We start from the raw sequence: 20,198 nt of genomic DNA on the forward strand, positions 1-20,198 counted from the left end.
AATGTTTGCAAATCATATGTCTGATAAAGGGTTAATATCCAAAATATATAAAGAACTCATGCAACTCAATAGTAAAAAAACAAACAATCCAATTAAAAAAATGGGCAGAAGATCTGAATAGACATTTTTTCCAAAGAAAACATATAAATGGCCAAAAGGTACATGAAAAGGTGCTCAACATCACTAATTATCATGGAAATGCAAATCAAAACCACAATGAGATATCACTTCACACCAGTAAGAATGACTATTTTCAAAACAACAAGAAATAACAAGTGTTGGTGAGGAAGTGGAAAAAAGGGAACCCTTGCACACTGTTGGTGGTAATGTACACTGGTGCAGCCACTATGGAAAACAGTATGGAGCTTCCTCAGAAAATTAGAAATAGAACTACTATATGATCCAGCAATTCCACTTCTGCAAATTTAACAGAAGAAAATGAAAACGCTAACTCAAAATGATATATACACCCCCATGTTCACTGCAGCATTATTTACGGTACCTAAGACTTGGAAACAACCAAGCCTCCATTGATGGATGAATGGATAAGGAAAATGTGGTATATATATGTAATGGAATATTATTCAACCATAAAAAGACTGAAATCATGCCATTTGTGACAACATGGATGGACCTCAAGGGCATTATGTTAAGTGAAATAAGTCAGGGAAAGACAAGGACTATATGATCTCGTTTATATGTGGAATCTACAAAAGTAAACAAAAAACTGAACTCATAGATACAGAGAATAGACTGGTGTTTGCCAGAGGCAATAGGGTAAGGGGTGGGCAAAATAGGTGAAGGGGGTCAAAATGTACAATCTTCTAGTTATTTTTAAGTCATGGGGAGGTACTGTTCAGCGTGGTGACTATAGTTAATACTACTGTATCGTATATTTGGAAGTTGCTAGGAGAGTAAATCTTAAAAGTTCACATCATAAGAAAAAAAAAATTTGTGACTATATATGGTGACGGATGTTAACTAGACTTATTGTGGTGATTATTTCACAATGTATACAAATATTGAATCATTATGTTGTACACCTGAAACTAATATGTTATATATCAATTATACTTCAAAAAAAGAAGAAGTCTCTCCCCCAGTCCATCCAGGGGTCAATGCCATAGACAGGAGAAATGGGGCCCAAGCTGTCCCAGGAGAAAATGATCAGCCACATGTTCTTCATCTTCTTCAGATATATTTTTAAGGACAGCCCAAGGTGCCTCTCTCTTCCTGGAGGATGGCAATGTGAAAGCAAGAACGGGAGGCCGAGACAGAGGCATAGTACAATCAGTTTTAAAGGCCTGGACTCAAAGGAACGCATCTGGAGGCAAGTGAAGGGGGTACACACTAAACGGGGAGAGGAGAGCCCTTTCCTCACCCCGTGGACTTGCTGAGCCCCTCTCGCCCCCATTCTCCTGTGCGATCATCTCACTTCTGTGAACCCAGCAGCTCTGTGTAACACAGACACCTGGACTGAGCCTCAGGTGGTCCCCAGCTTTATCTCCTACTGGCTAGGTTACTACCTCCAGACTCTGAGCCTCAGTTTGCACATCTGTAAATCGAGAATTGGCTTTGAGGCTTATATTTAATGAGGTCTTACATAAAGTGGCCCACACTGTACCCTTCTGTAAAATGTTTCTTTTCTTCTACTCTTGGCTGGGAAACCATATCAAGATCCCTTTCCAGGCTGGTCAAAGACATAGCCACAATTTTCACGGTGCTTCGCGAGGTGAGCCCTCAAGCCGGAGAGTGGACCCTGACAGCAATTAAGAAAACGCTACCCAGACACAGGACAGGAGTCAGCTGAGGGAGAGACCAGGCTGGCGCTACTAGGAAGTAGCAGGCAGGGATGGCGGTAGGGAAGATGGCTCAGAGCACAGCGTGGCTGCTGGAGACCAGGCCGTAGGCCAGAGCAGCCAGCAGGAAGACAGGCTCCCCTCCTAAGGCACCTAAAAGCCCCCAGGCTCAGCCCAATAAAGCTGCCTCCTCGTCCAGCCTGAAGCTTTAATTTCCATTCTCTCTACTTTGAAGGCTTGGAAAGCCAAAACGCAAATTCACAAAGAAACCCAAAGATGTTTACAACTCTAACAATATCCAAAAGAAAGAGGGAAGTATCTTTCTTTTCCAAAGCATAAATGCAGTCCCTGCGAGGGAGGGCATGCTTTCCCATGCAGATCGCCACACCAAACTCATTCATTCAACCCCACAAATAACTGAGGCCTATGCTGATCCGGGCACTGGGCTAGATGCTGGAGATTCCTCAGTGAACAAGACCAAGGCAGTCACTGTTGCCACAATCCTCCCGTGTAACAGCTCATAATAATAATGTGTCCTAGAGGAATAGCATTTCCAACAGAGTTCTGATAAGGTTCTCCCAAGAGTAGGTACATCATGACAGAGTGGGAGCCATCAGCTTTGATCCAATCTGCTGTGGGGAAATTATAATCTACAAGGGCCCTAGTTCTGGGGTGGAAAACCAGTTTCATCTTGAGTACTACCTGTGACCAATCCATCAGTGATCACTGCCCAAATATAGAGAAAAGGATTCTACGACTGAGTCGAGGCTGGGAGGCAGTGAGGAGTAAGAAAGCTGACTGATTTGCAATGTCTTCAGGGGCCTGGGAGGGCGGTGGTCCTCATCACCATGATCTAATCCAACGCCTGTGCTCAGAAACAGAGACCGCACCCCTCAGAGGTTACAGATTCGCCTGAATCACGTGGTATGTTAGTGGCAGAACCAAAATCAGGACACACATCTGACTCTTGGACCATTGCTCTTTCTACTACACTGCTCTAAACACTGACAGCAAGAAGCAAAGGGCACAAATGCAGTCTGAAGAAACAGGGCAGGACTGCAGGGGCGGGTTTCAAGAGCTCCCCAGGAACAGAGATTGGGACTTTAAAAAGAGCCCGAAGATGGTGGCCAGCCTGCCCTTTAGAGAGTATTAAGTGAAAATTACTAACCCGTGGGCCGGCCCCGTGGCTTAGCAGTTAAGTGTGCGTGCTCGGCTGCTGGCGGCCCGGGTTCGGATCCTGGGCGCGCACCGACGCACCGCTTCTCCGGCCATGCTGAGGCCGCATCCCACATACAGCAACTAGAAGGACGCGCAGCTATGACATACAACTATCTACTGGGGCCTTGGGCAAAAAAATAATGATAAATTAAAAAAAAAATTACTAACCCACTGAAATGAAGATATATACTGATGATTAAGGCTTTAGTAATTTAGGTATTTCTCCAAAGGGTTTTGATTATTCGCTAACACCGCAGTTAGAGAAGAAGTAAGTGTGTGTTGACAGACCAGCTGTATAGTGGAAAAATTAGAAAGGCTCTTTAGATTAGATGCATGCATGCTGCTTGTATACTTAGCTTTGCTCTTCTGACATTCCATTGAACAGCGACGTCTGCTTCTCTTTTGATAGCCAACCTCCTCCGGTCTACAGACGTGGCAAAACACCCCACAAAGCCCGTGACTAGAATTTAATTTCTGTAACCGCCTCCTAAAATCCTGACATACGCACACTATTGCTGCTTTCATCTGCCTGTGTACCCCTCCAGGGGGACACTCCTTCCCCCTTTTACAGTCTGTATGCTCCTTGAGAGGGAAGGGAGGGAAGCAGCACTCTAGCTGTGCCTGTTTTGTTTCTGGAGGCACTGACTGAGCATGGTGGGCCTGGAAGGCTCTGTCCCCCATGAGTGTGGTGACAACTAGCTGACTATTCCAACTGTGTTCAGGTTTGGGAGCCTGGTCCTAGGAGATGGAGGGGGCACCCAGCCCCACAGATGAGTCTCTCCGCCACTCCTGGTAACTCCATTGTTCTTAGCAGGGATTGGGGTAGGATGGGATATCTGTGGCAATTCTGACCATTGAGACCTGAGGTAAAGTCTATTGGGGGTTCCTGGGAGGATTTTTCCTGCTCTTAAAAAGAGGCACAAGAAAGACACCACTTTTCTGCCTCTGGATCCTATTGTCTGCAATGGGGCCATTTGGGGACCAAGAGGACAACTAGGCTGCTGGGACAAGCCATGCACGGAGGCTGCCACAGGGGGGCTCCACGGAGCCACTGAATTAACCATCCACCAGGAACCACAGGTTAATGGTGACTCGCTCTACCTGGGGATGCTTTCTTATGTGAGGTATTAACAGATGTTCTTCGCAATTAAAGACACTCTAACTGGTTCATGAAGTTATTGTCACTCTTATTTTACAGAGGGACAAGTAGAGAGAGCTCTTAAGTCTTGTTTTTTTTTTCTTTTTTATTTATTTATTTATTTTTGTGTGTGTGTGAGGAAGATCAGCCCTGAGCTAACATCCATGCCAATCCTCCTCTTTTTGCTGAGCAAGAGACTGGCCCTGGGCTGACATCTGTGCCCATCTTCCTCCACTTTATATGGGATGCTGCCACAGCATGGCCTGACAAGCAGTGCATCGGTGTGCGCCTGGGATCCGAACCCAGGCCGCCAGCAACGGAGCGCGTGCACTTAACTGCTGCGCCATGGGGCTGGCCCTGAGAGAGCTCTTAAGTCAGTGACTCAAAGGCGCATGGCTAATAAGGGCCAGCATGAGAACGCAGCTGAGCATGTCCAACTCCGAAGCCCTGTATCTATCTTCCCTCTCCCTCCTGGACCTCCTCTGAGCCCTGCATACAGAAGGTACTTAATACATGTTTGTTAACGAACAAGCAGCCTTTCTGCTCAATCCTCCTGCAAGAGCTTCCCAGAGACTAGCAGCAGATCCTCTCGGAAACCAAAGCAGCCATCCACTGGCTGGCTCCTTACCACCAACAAAGAGTCTCCATTTTAACTATAAAAGAAACTTCCCACACACCGAAGATGCTCAACCCAGAGCCAGAGCCAGAGAAATCTCTAGAAACCTGAACTACTGTGCCCTGGGGCCTCCACTTCAATATAATGAGAAAAGCCATGTTCTCTCTCTCACATGGCTGCGACTTCAGGATTGTAAATTGCCTGAAAAAATCAAAATCGGAGCACAGTGCGAATCACGCATTATTACCAAAGTGACCAGGCCACCCCCACACTGTGACTGCCCCACCTCTGTTCACATTATAGCCAATATAATACCTTATCTCACTCACATACACCCAGGGAGAGAAAGAGGAAAAAATGACTGACTGATTATAGACTTTGAACCTTTCAGATGGAGTAATTAATTAGCTGCCACCAGGTGATGAGATGCAGCAGGTCTGAGATGATAAACCAAAGGAAGCCGATGCAGAGAGGCAAATTCACACAGGCGCCTTCGGAACATTTTTCTCTTTCCAAGCTCTGTGCATCAGCAGCTGAACTGGAAAACATGTGTTATGTGGACCTGGGCTTAAATTTTGAGTCCAAGCAAACTAATTAGCTTCTTCATTTCAGGCTCCTCAGATGGAAAATGAAGATGAACCAATTATTCTTTCAACCAAACAGTGCTTAGTAAGCTGCAGGCACGTGCAGGGCCAAAGGGGACATTCCAGGAGGGACACAGACATGGAATCAGAAGGTTACAACGTGCGTTACCACACAACGTGCATGGTGTCCCAGTAGGGAAATCGGGGGGGGGATGTGGCTGCTGGACAAGTTGGGGCTAATGTGAGGAATTGGCCAGGTGAAGCAGAGGGGTGAGTCTGTGGACAGGAGTGAAGGAGCCTTCAGGCAAGGCTTGGAGGTGAGAAAGAGCCTGGGGCATTCATCCCAGGAACTGAAATAAATTCAGGGGACTGGCCTGCAGGGTATGCGGGGAGGAGGGTGTGAGGGGAGAATGGTGAGAAATGAGGCTGAAGAGTAAAAGCTGGGCCTTGCCAACCAGAGGAGGGTGTGGACGTCCTCCTAGGACAGTGAAGAGCACAGACGGGCATAGCCAGGCAGTGACATGATCCGAGTGGCTGCCATGTAGACAATCACCTGGAATATGTGAGACTGGGTGCAGAGAGATGAGCTGGGAGACTCCTCAGACATGCAGGTAAGAGGTAGTGGGGGCCTGCACCAGGGACATGGCTGTGAGGCTGCGGCAACGGGAACAGGTAAGACAGATATTTAAGAGGTAGAATCAACTAGTGAGAGACCAGGTGTGGGAGAGAAGGCGAGGAAGGAGCCACGTCGGTACTCAGATTTCTGGCTGAGACACCTTGACTTATGCCTCACCAACCAACTCGGAGGGAGTTGGGCAGAGAAGCAGGTTTAGAGAAAGAAGAGAAGTTCGGTGACAGGTACAGTCCATGTGTCAGATACTGTGAAAAGCCCAGGTGGAATAAACGTCTGCTCACCTGAATTCTAACTCCTGACTCATTTCAGCCGACCCAATTTTGTACACTACATCTCATCAATTTTAATATATACATTTTTTTTCACATCTTATCTCTGAAATCAAGATGTTTTAAAATTGATGGGTGACATGGTTTAATTGGTAGTGTTCTTTCTTAGCAGTACATAAAATAGCGGTGCATCTTACAATGGATGAAATCTTGAATTTTGATGAAATACGATGATGTCTATCAAACAGAAGAAAATAGTACTTGACTGCCTCTCCTGAGGACTTGAATCCTACCTACTTCCAAAAAGACTCAAGTAGCCTTTCAAAGTAGAGCTCATAGGACAGGATGATTTCTGTAAAAAGACAAAAACCGTTCCCAGAATCAAATACTGGAAAAAGTCCCCAGAACCCCCTTCTCTCCGGCATGAGGGGTTATCAGCTGGCTATGTTACACCGTAGATAAAAGCAACAGAATGTCAGAGAAGGTCAAACAAGCTTCCAGAAGCTCCCAATCCTAAAAACTAAAACCAAAACCAAGAGATAGCATAATTTAGAGAAAAATGGCCATATATTAACTAAATTTCAGACAACACAGAGATAGGTGTGGCCTGGGGGTCTTAGGGAAGACATCTTTTAAAAAGAGTAGATTTGGTGGGGCCTTGAGAGCTTGACTGCTGCTCGTCCTGCAAAGAATATGGTGAAAGACAAGGCCCATTAAAACCTTCTGGCTGGAAGGGGCCGGCCCGGCGAGGCGGCATAGTGGTTAAGTTTGCGAGCTCTGCTTCGGTGACCCAGGGTTCACAAGTTTGGATCCTGGGCGCAGACCTATGCACTGCTCATCAAGCCAGGCTGAGGCGGTGTCCCACATAGAGCAACTAGAAGGATGTACAACTATCTACTCAGGCTTTGGGGAGAAAAAAAGGAAAAAAGGAGGAAGGTTGGCAACAGATGTTAGCTCAGGGTCAATCGTCCTCAAAAAAAAAACCTTACTGATATTGTTCAAGGGCTTCATACATCGTTATTCACGAATTAAACAAGCACCTCCTGTGACAAACAAAACATTCTGAGAGGGCCGGCCCCGTGGCTTAGCGGTTGGGTGCGCGCGCTCTGCTGCTGGCGGCCCGGGGTTCGGATCCCGGGATCGCACCGACGCGCGGCTTCTCTGGCCACACTGAGGCCGCGTCCCACGTGCAGCAACTAGAAGAATGTGCAGCTATGACAGACAACTATCTGCTGGGGCTTTGGGGGAAAAATAAATAAATAAAATCTTTAAAAAAAAAAAAAAAAACATTCTGAGAGAACAGCCTGCGTGCTTTCTAGACTTTTCCATGGCATGGCTACACATCTGTGTCCACACTCCTTTTGGGAGAAGCCAGGCTGTTGCTCCATGCAGGTACCAGAGCCTCTCCGACTTCCACTGAAGGTGGTCCTTCCACCGTGGGGTTCACGATGGAGACGAGGCACTGCCTACTGCTCCACCGAGGGGCGAGCCCAGGGCTCCAGGGAGTGAGCGTCAGAAACGCTCCACGCCAGAAACTCCAAGGACGTTACTTCATTCCTCTTCTGAAACTCTGCGTCTCCTGGCGCTGTCACCAAATGCTAAGTCACACCTTTCCTTCCAACAGCTCTGACCTTTCCCAGGCTCTATTTGGGGCTAGTAATAATAGCCATAATTATGGAAGTGTTCACACTAATAGCTGCAATTAATAACTTGCCATGTGTCATGCTTTGTTTATATTCTCTCATTTAATTCTCACAGAAACTCCTTGGGAACACTAATCCCATTTTATTAATGAAGTCTTGGATGGTGAAGGCAGAAAGAGATGACTCCTATGTCTTGGTTTAAAGAAAAAGAATTTTAAGCCCCAGTTGAGGGAGGTGGTATATTAGTGTTTGTTATATTACTCCTTATACTTCTGTGTTTCCACAACCAATTTTTTTCATTTTGGAAAATGAGCCTGAAGTTTACCTCTCTGCAATCAGCCTAAAAATACTCTCACCCACCAACACCAAGAGAAGAGCACGCAGACATGCTGCCGACGGCTCCCACCCCCAGACCTGGGGATGCCTTCACCTGGTTTGTTTTGACTACTTAAAGGCGGCCCCTAAAGGAGACACAAAGGAAAAAGAGAATAAACAAAAGGACCAGATTCAGGAAACTCTTGTTCTCCAAGAACATGTGGCCAGAGGTCTTTAAATTGTTAGGCAAAAACTCTATTTACTAAAAATAATGAGGCCAGCACTGAGCCGAGCACAAAGACAAATGGAATGATTTTCAAACCCTCTGCGGGCCACAGGGAAATTTATCAAGTAGAAAACAAGACCAGTTCCAACTTCGCTGCATGGCTTTTTTAAGAAAGACATGGGCCCTCAAATCCCTCCCCTCAAACAACAACTAAATAAAGTAAGAGTGGATGGCACATTGAAAGAGTACTCATGAGAGCTACTGCAGTAACTCTAGAGAGATCAAATGGGGGCCATAATAAACAGTAGCATTTAAAAGTTTTTCTTGCATGTAAAACTTGTAAACTTTGGAAGTATTTAGATATAAGACTTTAGGCGTAATTTTAAAATATTTTAAATAATTATGAAGGTTTATCATTGCCATACCATTGCTTGCATGATGTATTAGTTTCATATAATTTATAAGTTGGAATTCTTAATGAAGAACTAAACTTCTAATTATCACGTATGCATAGAAAAATGTAATCCGTTTTACCAAAATTTGCTTTACAATATGACAAAGAATGACAGTGGGATCTGCCTGTATGGTAACACCCACTTCAACGCCTGAACAGCCAGGAAAGCACAAAATGGCGCCATCTCTGGAACCAGCTGAAACCAAGGCCCTGAACTCAAGGGGAAGGGGCCAATGCGTGCATTCTGGAGTCCCCTGACTTCTGACATTTAGCCAGGAGAAAACCCTCGAAGATCATCTAGTCCAACTATTTCACCTACAGCTGAGGAAACTGAGGCGAGGGGCAGAAGTGACATACCAAATCTACAGAAGCTACTGACCAGGAATACAATTCCCTGACCATAGGAGATTAGAAGCAACAAATGAGTGGCAGAGGTGGGGTGGGGTGTGGCAGTTGTACTTAAGGCAGTAACAAATGGCAGCTGACAATGGAAGACAAGGCAGAAAAACTAAAGAGTTTATTACAAAATAATATTTGCTCTTAAGAATAAAACATGAGGGGGCCGGCCCGGTGGCACAAGCAGTTAAGTGCGCGTACTCCGCTGCAGTGGCCCGGGGTTCGCCGGTTTGGATCCTGGGCGCGCACGGACACACCGCTTGTCGAGCCATGCTGTGGCGGCGTCCCATATAAAGTAGAGGAAGATGGGCATGGATGTTAGCCCAGGGCCAGTCTTCCTCAGCAAAAAGAGGAGGATTGGCAGATGTTAGCTCAGCGCCGATCTTCCTCACAAAAAAAAAAAAAGAATAATAAAACATGAATCTCAGTCATTATAAAAAGATATCAATAAATGTGTTATTCTCCATTAAAAAAAAAAGAAGTACATGATATATCTTAGCATGGTTTCCATCAAGAATGTTTTAAGATAAACATAGAGCTCTCACTCGAAGGGGTCAGCTCCAGGTGCGAAGGTTTATTCCTGTGGATCGCTTTCGTACCAACAATGCTAGATAAATGTTACATATACAGGCACTTGTTTTTTCAAGGATAGATGAAGTTTGTTTTTGAGATGTGCACACATCTCGGGGACAATAAAGGTAATACTCTGAATTCTGAAAGCTAAAATAACTTGTATACAGATGACAACTTATTTAAATGACTTGAAATAAAAATGACTGACTGCAAATAAGCACTCAAGAATTCACAGTATTTAAGCACTACTAATTACTACTCCCGGGCCATGTGTGTATCAAACAGTATCTTATCAATCCGATGATGTTGTGGGAGACCAAAGACAGGCAGACAATAAGAATTTATTACTCCAGAGTGAAACAACAAGAACATTAGCTTTACATGATCTCCATCCCGTGATCAGAGAGTCTTTCCTCCCCTCCCCTATAGCTCACCTTTACTCTTAGCAACAGAACAAGGAAGACATGGCTCTGGGATAAGACACCTCTTCCATTTCTAAACTTTAAATTTGTTCTTTATCATGTTCCTGGTAGCCCCCTTGCCCCTCGCCTGGCCATCCCTTCCCCATCACCTCTACAATGAACAGGATTTCTGAATACCCTCCCAAGCTGATCTCATCCCCGTGTGCGGGGCCCTCCAGGTGGACAGGCCTAGCTGTTCACGTGCACTTGCTCAGGGCAGCACCTAGTCCACTGTCCACTCCCCGGGTAGCCTCACTGGGGACCCAGATTCATGCTCTGCCTTTACATTCTGTTCTGTAATTTTAACTACTTTTATCTCAGCCAGTTTCTTTGCTTCACAGTTGCTTCAAGAATGATTTAGAGAAAAGAACAGGAGCTTTGGTGCCAGAAAATACTGGGTTGAATCCCAGCTTCAGCACCCAGATTGAGCTCTGGGACCGAGAACAAGTCACTTCTCCTCCCTGAGCCTTAGCTCCTCAAATGTAAAAGGAGACGGCCGTGCAGAGTAAATGAGATGACGTCTATAAAGTGTCTGACACACAGTAGGTGCTCAGGGGATGTTCATTTCCTTCCTCTCCCTCTCTCCCTGTTCCTCAACTTATAACTGCGGCCTTGGCTTCTTTCTCTTCAGAATGTTTTCCCCCATCTCTGCTCACTGACTTCTCCCCATATGCTTCCTGTTGGCACTATCTTCTATACCTGAATCATGAAGAGTGTTTGAAAATCTTATATCGAGAAATGTGATTACAGAGCATTGCCAAACGGTGGTTCTTGAAATAGAAATAACAAGACTGCAAAATAAGGCTAAGCTATAGAGGGCTGTCTGAAGACTGAGGGAACAGAGGCCCCTGGACACTCCCAGCCCTCCTGTCCCTCTTCCCCCTTATTTGCCACACTTAGCAAATAAAAATGCAGGACACCCAATTCAGTTTTATTTTCAGATAGACAACAAATATTTGTCTAATATGTCTCAAGTATTACAGTAGAGAAGGAAAATGCCTCTCTAGCAAAGAAGAAAAGCAGTAGAGGAAGGAAAATTAAGATCATGACTCTCAGAGAAACAGGTGGCTATCGCTTCCACCTGGTGTCACCATAACGAGCTTAAAGTTCTCTGACAAGAGGGAATTCCCGCCAGAGTCTTAATTCATTGGAGTCCTGGAGTCCAAGAGAGTGCCAAAAGGCCATAGTCAAATAACAGCCAGGATCTTCCAAGTCCATTAAGCATCAGAGGTTAGTAGAGAGGTGAATGGGTTTTGAAGACTACAGTTGCCCAAGCATCCTCAATGTTTATACAAAATCCATCCTCCAAATGCTTGATACATGAGTTTTATGATATCTTTTACTCATAATTTTTTTAACATAATTTCGTTCGATGAGCAAGCGTATTTTATATTTCATATAATCCTAAGAACATGGGAAAAGGGGAGATAAGCTACCCATACTTAAACACAAGTGAGTTTTCTCTCAACTTATTTGGATTCGCATTTTCTGTTTTAAAAGAAAAAAGGTGATATAATTACACATGAAAATGCACAGACATTACTGCACAAACTGAAATACCATCTCTTGTCAGGATTATTGCAATAACCTCTCAATTGGCCTCCGCTTCCACCAACCCAGTCTCTTCTCAACCCAGCAGCCAGAATGATCATTCTAAAACATAAGGCAGATCATGCACTTCCTTGCTCAAAGTCTTCTGATGGCTTCCCATCTCTCTCCAAGTAAGAGTTAAAGTCTCTCCAGTGGCCTACAACGTCCTACAGGACCTGCCACTCCTTTTAGCCCCTCTGATGTCACCTCCTCTTGCCTAGCCTACACAGCTTCAGCCACACTGGCCTCTGCCTCCAACACTCTTGCCCAGGACACCCCTATGCTCGCTCTCTCCCCAACTTCAGGTCTTGGCTCCAGTGCCAACTTCTCCAGGATGCCTTCTCTGGCCACTTTTTCAAATCATCCCCATTCCTGGCATGACCTATACTGCCCTCTCTGCTATATTTTTCTCCATTTCATCAATCCCCATCAACCTACTATATATTTTACTTAATTGTACATTTTGTGTCTCTCCCCACTAGAATATAGGGCAGAAATGTTGGCATTTTGTTCACTGTAGCATCCCCAGCACGTAGAACAGGACATGGTACATAGTAGGCACTCAACACAACTATTCATTGAATGTTGAATAAACATAAGGTAAAAATAATGAGAAGTTATACTGGGGTAAAATTTATTTACTGAAAGCTAAACAATGAACAAATGTGGGGTTTTCTTCAAGACTTCCAAGCTGGAAACCAACTCTTCCCTCAAAGCCCCTCACTTGCTCTCTTCTAAACAGAAAATTATTAAGGGCTAGCGGGGGTTATGATTTTCCTACTTCTGATATTAATATTCAAAAATGTAGGACAGAGCATTCTCACTGTTGGCATTTTATAAATCATAAGATTGAGAAAAAGTACATATTTGCCAGAAATAACATCCTTTTAAAGTGCTTCCCAAGTCTCCACTCTCAGGCTAAGAACAGTCAAGAAATTACAGACTAATCGATGAAGTCCTCCTAAAGTTTCAGCACAACAGGCATTCAATAATGTTTATTGATTGGCCAAATTCCCGTCTGTCACTCTTTTAACAGGGGTCCAACTGAACAACCTTTAAATGTGAGACGTGTCAAAATCCAAAATGCCAAATAGAATTCTGATTACCTCTCCACGGAATCTCTGATGAGCTGCTGCAAGTTCACCTCCTGCTTCCTCAGGGTTCCAAACGAAGACTGACTCTCCCTGAGGCCTTTGCCTCCAACATTCAGCTTGACCTTCCCCAGTGCCGTCTTGACGGTCCCACTCACATGGTTTTCAAACTTGCCCTCGTATTTCACAAAGTCCGAATCCACGACCACTGGAGTGAATGACACATGCAAAGGAATCGGATGATGATACAGCTGTTTCTGTGCCTTAGGTCACCTAGCTTTCTCAGCCTGTGGAGATCCGTGGGCAACATGAGGCTTGCACTTAGAATGGAAAGCTGGCAGCCATGCTGTGTGTGTGGGCAAAGGAAAATGGAGCCAGCACACTGGGTGCTCACTGAGAGCATGGTGTGAACTGGTGGTGGGGCTCTCGTGGGTGCTTTTCAGCTTTTTCATCTTTCAATTCCAATTTATACATACATAGACAAGTGCACAAAAAGTATCTGTAGAGTTGAACAAATAATTTTAAAGCAAACATCTGTTTAACCACTATCCAGGTAAAGAAACAGAATATTTTAAATGTGTGCTTTTCCAGGGTGAAGACTATAAAGGGACTAGATGAGGATGACACCTAAGCAGAGAGTAAATAGCAGCCCCAGCTCAGAATGCACACTCGAGTGACCTGCCTTGGTATCTGGCAGGTTGGCCACCTGCCCCTGTCCTTGGGCATCTTCCCTTCCCACCCACCATTCCCCTGACCTTCTTACCATCTCCATGCAAATAATTCCCTTCCCATACTTATCTGTTCATACCTAACCTCTACCCAGGCATTCAATTCCTCATCACGGAATTCCTTAGCTCTATCTTCCCGATAAAGTCAGTGGGCATGCCCTTCCTCCCTCCCTCAAATACCATCCTGGAACACACAAAGCTCCAGACTCTCCATTCTTCTTTCCTGGCTTCCCAGACACTATGGAAGATGCCATCACCTACCCAGTGTCCCAGCTTCAATCAAGTCCCCTGGGAATTGCCGTGTTCCTCATCTGGTCATATCCAGGTGATTGCGATCAGATTGTCTTCGAGATCTGCCCTTTTTATCTGAACACTAAAGATAAATATCTGAGGATCTCATACCTGATCTGCCAAGCTTCTCATGTCTCCAGATTCTTACTATTCTCACTTTTAATCCAACCAAATACCACCATAAAAATAGTCTCAGTCATCATCACACCACTCTACATTTAGAGTCTCTTAGGAACTTCACACTTGGCCTTTTCCATTTCCCTGCCCCAAGGCTCTCCTGAGTTCCTGGTTGTGCTTCATAAGGGATTCAAATCCAACTGGAGTCTGAAGGCTTCTTTCCATCCACTCACTGCTCCCAACACCTGTATTTCTTTCACTCCAGTCTAGAAAACCCATTCCTCTACAAGGGTTAATGAAAACTAACCACCAGTCATTAACTTTGCAATTGACAAAGCAGGAAATCATCTCTACCACCACAACCAAAAATGAGAAAGCTGTGAAAATGTCCCCACTTTAAAGCCTTTTCCTGTCACATCTCATGGAATACAAACACTCTGGGAAATGCTCTGGGAAGCAGCATAGAGCAGTTGTCAAGAGCTCAAGATTTTATCACTACCCTAATATTCCTAGTTGGAAGAACTTAGGTAACATCCATCTCCCTGAACCTCGGGCTTGTCATATGTAATTTGGAGATAATTAATAATACCCACCTGATGGGTTCTGTTACAAGCTGATGTTATGCACAGCATGTAATACAGAGCCTGGCACACAGCAAGTGCTCAATCTATCCACTGGGTTTAGGCCCAGAGCAACGGCATTTTCTGATAAACAGGTCAGTCCTAGGTTGTACAAAGTGCTACACAGAAATTCTATCTTCAGGTCACAGTTCTGTTCTTTTTTTTTTTTTTTTTGTGAGGAAGATCAGCCCTGAGCTAACATCCATGCCAATCCTCCTCTTTTTGCTGAGGAAGACTGGCCCTGGGCTAACATCTGTGCTGATCTTCCCCCACTTTATGTGGGACGCCGCCACAGCATGGCCTGACAAGCAGTGCGTCAGTGGCGCCCGGGGTCCAAACCCAGGCCGCCAACAGCAGAGGGCATGTACTTAACCGCTACGCCACGGGGCCGGCCCCCACAGTTCTGTTCTTAATGAGGCTCATTACCACACCTGGAAACTCTGTCCCAAAAACTGGACCCCATAGCAGGTGGGGACGATCAAGACTGTCTGTATATTCCAAAAAGCCACTCTAGACACACCTCCAAAAAAAAATGTCATTTGTGCACACTTCTGCATCATGAACTGCTGCTGGTGGAAGGGAGAAAGTGAGGGAACCAACAGGTGATCACTGGGACTGCCGCCATCAAGTCACCCCTCCAACCTTTGCATCCCTGGGCAACGCAAACACACCAGTGTTGTTGCGAATGGCAAAAAAATAACACAAGTGAAGTATCCTGAATCTGGTCAGCAGACAAAGTAGAGGACACCCCTCATCACAGCCTAACACCAACAGGACACAGAACCAGGGGTGAGCTCTGGCCTCAGACGATTAGCATATCTGGGACTTTTCCATCTGCAGTGACTACAGCTGGCCTCAGCCATCTAATGCGAGTCTTCGTGATCTTTCAGGACACCACAAAAGAGGCACTTCAACAGCACAGAGCAGGGAGAATTCATTTACTCAGGGGTCCATGGTCTATTCTGCGCATTTTTTTCTCTTGCCCCTGCTCATATTTAGTTATTTCACCACTCGATAGGAGTTCTACCAGAAATCCAGGACAAAAATGAAATAAAATTAATATCAATTCATTTGTCCATTGCTTGACAGCCCTGATAAGGAGCTTGGTTGAAGAAAGCACAGGCTAGAATGCTGATCTGGAAGACAGTCTGGAGACTATTTGTAAACTCAAATTATCTCCTCTATCTCTTTTCCCCTTTAATAGAGATGCAGTCACTAGATTAGAGAACTTCAGAGCTGAAAGAGGACTCAGACATCATTTAGTCCAATAATTAAGAGCTGATGATACTTTCATATATCACCATGTTCCAAAAAGTAGTGTAGGAATGAGTACCAAAAGTCCTCAAAAAGTTCCCCACCTCTGGTCCAGTATGACTATCTTTAAGAGTCTATGCTGAAGTAATGGCTTAAAGCAAAAACAAAAACAACAATAAAAATTCAGACAAAAATGTTCATTGCAGCCTTAATTATTATGTACTAAATTGAAATGGTTAAGCAAATTAAGGTGCATACACACAAAGGAATATTATGTGTTTGTTGAAAACAGTATTAAAAAATATTTAAACCGGGCCTGCCCCATGGCTTAGCGGTTAAGTGTGCGTGCTGTGCTGCTGGTGGCCCGGGTTCGGATCCCGGGCGCGCACCGACGCACTGCTTCTCCAGCCATGCTGAGGCGGCGTCCCACATACAGCAACTAGAAGGATGTACAACTATGACATACAACTATCTACTGGGGCTTTGGGGAAAAAAAGGAGGAGGATTGGCAATAGATGTTAGCTCAGAGCTGGTCTTCCTCAGCAAAAAGAGGAGGATTAGCATGGATGTTAGCTCAGGGCTGATCTTCCTCACAAAAATAAATAAATAAATAAATAAATAAATAAATAAATAAAAATATTTAAACCTATGAAGAAAAACTTATACAAGGTTAAATAAAAAATAAATAAGGAATATAGAAAAGTTATACATAGTATGTTTCCAATTTTGTTTTTAAAAAATTAGATGCAGAGAAAAAAGACTACATCCAAGTATTAATGGGAACACTTGGTGGAATTTTTGTTGATTTATTTTCTTCATGCCTTTCTATATTTTATAAATACTCTTCTGCAATAATGAGTCTGATTCCATTTTTGATGTTTGACTGCTGACAGCTTAAGCCCACCACTCCCTCTTCCATTTCTGTTACACATCTGGGCAAGCTGGTAAGAAAACCCAGGCGCTCCCTCCACTGGCACCAGCAGGAAGTTCAAACCTCGCAGGCCCCAGCCCACGTTGCAGAATGCTCACCCTACCTGCTAATCACAATAAAAACTGAACCCATCTCCTTTTCCCTCCTTCCCTTAGCTATTTTTGGACCAGCTTGGGACCCTGCCCTGCTCTTCCCAGAAAGCTTCATTTATGTAAGTAATAAAACTTTTCACACCCTCCTGAGGGACATGTGGCATCAACCTCAACATCGAACCAATTTTTGGTAGCAGATCCATCCCACTTACGCTGACCAGACACAACACCTACAACGGGCATGTCTTACATTTAGACCAAAAACTGCAATATTATTTTATTAAAGATTAAGCTATAACTTTTCATATTAGGCCTGCAGAATTTTGTTCATTTTAAGAAAGGATATGTTTACAAGACAGTAAGCAAACAAACAGGAGAATTCATTATAAGATATCACCTTATAATCACTCAAGACAACATGTGTCTAGAAGAAGAATCACCTTTTGCTGTGGGACTAATTGTAGAATATACCCAAAGAAACATACCTGGACTCAGAAATTGGTCTTCTGTGAGTACATCTCCAAGGGTGACAGATAAAAACTGGTATTTGGGTCTCTGCCAGCACCAGAATCTCTTTTTTTTTGTCACCAGACTTAGAAGTTGTGACTTATCAGAGTCATTCAAGTTTGATACTGCAATCAGATCACCACCAGCATCGACTTCTCTAAGAAAATTTCTTGTTGCTTTGGCAAACATTTTGAGAGCTCTAGATTACCTGAAAAAAAAAATAAAGTTACCCCAAAATTAAATAAGAAGTTATTATTTCATGACTTTTTTCTAAAATTATTCTTATTTCTCACTAGTATTAATCAGTATACATGAAAGAATACCTCCTTCCTAGAAAAGCCTTTAGTTTGAGTTCAGTTGATGTCAAAGAAATCACACTGAAATACTGAAAGAGAATATAAGTCAGGATAGTCTAGATTATGCTTCAGAAACAAATAACTTCCAAATCCCAGTGGCTTATAACAATAAAGTTTATTTATCAGGGCCTGCCTCATGGCATAGCGGTTAAGTGCGCACGCTCCGCTGCTGGCGGCCCGGGTTTGGATCCTGGGTGCGCACCGATGCACCGCTTGTCAGGCCATGCTGTGGCAGCGTCCCTTATAAAGTAGAGGAGGATGGGCATGGATGTTAGCCCAGGGCCAGTCTTCCTCAGCAAAAAGAGGAGGATTGGCATGGATGTTACCTTAGGGCTGATCTTCCTCACAAAAAAAAAAAAAAAAGTTTATTTATTCATTACACTACATGCCAATACAGGAGGACAGGAGAGCTTTGCTCATCATAGTCATTCAGGGATCCAGACTGAAGGGGCAGCCACCATCTTGAACATTGTCAGCCATCATCCAACAGGAAAGAGAGTTCTGGAAAGTCTAACACCAACAATTAAATGCTCTGGCCCAAAACTGACAAACATCATGTCCACTCACAATTTGTCAGAACTAGTCACACGGCCTCAGCCAATCATAATGGTCAAGAAATATAATCCTACCAAGTATCAGGAAGGTACAGACCTAGGAATATTTGTTGAACAACACACTGACTACCACAATTTGTATCTTACTTATGACCACTTCTCTGAAGGGTCAAATATGATTTTTCCCTACACTGTGTTATTTCCCCTATTCATAAATGGAAAGTAACTAGCTACTACTTTTTAACCCAGAAATGAAGGCTAGTCACTCATCAGCTGGAGGGAAAAAGAAGAAAGAGACACACTGGATATAAAAGTACTGTATTCAGGGGCCGGCCCCGTGGCTTAGCGGTTAAGTGTGCGTGCTCCGCTGCTGGCGGCCTGGGTTCGGATCCCGGGCGCGCACCGACGCACCGCTTCTCCAGCCATGCTGAGGCCACGTCCCACATACAGCAACTAGAGGGATGTGCAACTATGACATACAACTATCTACTGGGGCTTTGGGGGAAAAAATAAATTAAAAAATAAAAAAATAAAAAAAAAGTACTCTATTCAGTGGAAGAAGTATAGACTATTCAATAAATGGTGTTAGAACAACTGGCCAATCATGTGGAAAAATTCAAGTCAGATCTCTATCTCATGCCATACATGAGAGCAAATTCTCAATGGATTAGAGGGGTTTTCGAGGAAAAATTAAACCATAACATTACTAGAAAAAAATAGACAAATATTTGTCCAATTGTAGGATGAGAAAGGCTTTTACGAAGGCAAATGTCAAATTGAGAAAATACTTGTAATATTTATAACAAAGAACTAGCATACTTAATATATAAAAAAACTAACAGGGGCTGGCCTGGTGGCGCAAGTGGTTAAGTGCGCACACTCCGCTGCAGCAGCCCGGGGTTCGCTGGTTCAGGTCCTGGGCATGCACCAATGCACCGCTTGGCCAAGCCATGCTGTGGCGACATCCCATATAAAGTGGAGGAAGATGGGCATGGATGTTAGCCCAGGGCCAGTCTTCCTCAACAAAAAAGAGGAGGATTGGCAGATGTTAGCTCAGGGCCAATCTTTCTCACACACAAAAAAAAAACTTTAACAAATCAAGTTCTTAAAATACTGTAGTAGAAACATGGGTAAAGGTTATAAACAATTCACAATACATAAACTGCACATAGCCAAATATATATATACATGAACATATACATATGTGTACACACAAACACACACATATAATCATTATTACTCAAAACAAAGCACAAATAGAAATAAAATTTTTTTTAAACTATCCACAGTCAAAGGTTAAAATGTCTAACGGACAAGAACTATGTTTTGTTTGTATTTGTACCCTGGTGTCTGGCAGTCACATGGATCATAAAATCATAGAATTTGAGAGCTGAGAGTAACCCTATATGTTAACTAGTTCAACCTACTTTCTTTAACATGACTCTCCTCTAGGGCATCAGAAAATATTTGTCTTACCTATCACCATCTTCTCTAAAGTACCTTGTCTTAGATTATTGTGTAGCTACCTAACCCTGTCCTTGTATATTAACAATAAGAATGAACATTTAGGGGCAGGCCCAGTGGTGTAGTGGTTAAGTTTGAGTGCTCCGCTTTGGCAGCCCAGGGTTCACAGGTTGGATCCCAGGCACAGACCTAGGCACCACTCATCAAGCCATGCTGTGGCGGCGTCCTATATACAAAATAGAGGAGGATAGGCACAGATGTTAGCTCAGGGCCAATC

General features: G+C 44.0%; 1 protein-coding gene across 4 annotated transcripts in view; it reads right to left on the reverse strand.

The window, feature by feature from the left end:
• The window catches only part of GSDME (gasdermin E), a 117,135-nt gene that overhangs the window by 32,650 nt on the left and 64,287 nt on the right, over window positions 1–20,198 (reverse strand). For 3 of the 4 annotated variants that reach the window (XM_058527323.1, XM_058527319.1, XM_058527331.1), the window contains exons 2-3: window positions 17,526–17,755; window positions 13,023–13,215 (exon numbers count right to left, since the gene is read on the reverse strand). In XM_058527323.1, the coding sequence (XP_058383306.1) occupies window positions 13,023–13,215; window positions 17,526–17,736 (404 nt within the window). In that variant the 5' untranslated portion in view covers window positions 17,737–17,755. Of the gene's footprint in view, window positions 1–13,022; window positions 13,216–17,525; window positions 17,756–17,870; window positions 17,931–20,198 lie in introns of those variants that run through there. The other variant, XM_058527328.1, reaches the window with a different exon arrangement.

This window comes from Diceros bicornis, chromosome 3 (genome assembly GCF_020826845.1).
Source record: "Diceros bicornis minor isolate mBicDic1 chromosome 3, mDicBic1.mat.cur, whole genome shotgun sequence".
Taxonomy (NCBI): domain Eukaryota; kingdom Metazoa; phylum Chordata; class Mammalia; order Perissodactyla; family Rhinocerotidae; genus Diceros; species Diceros bicornis.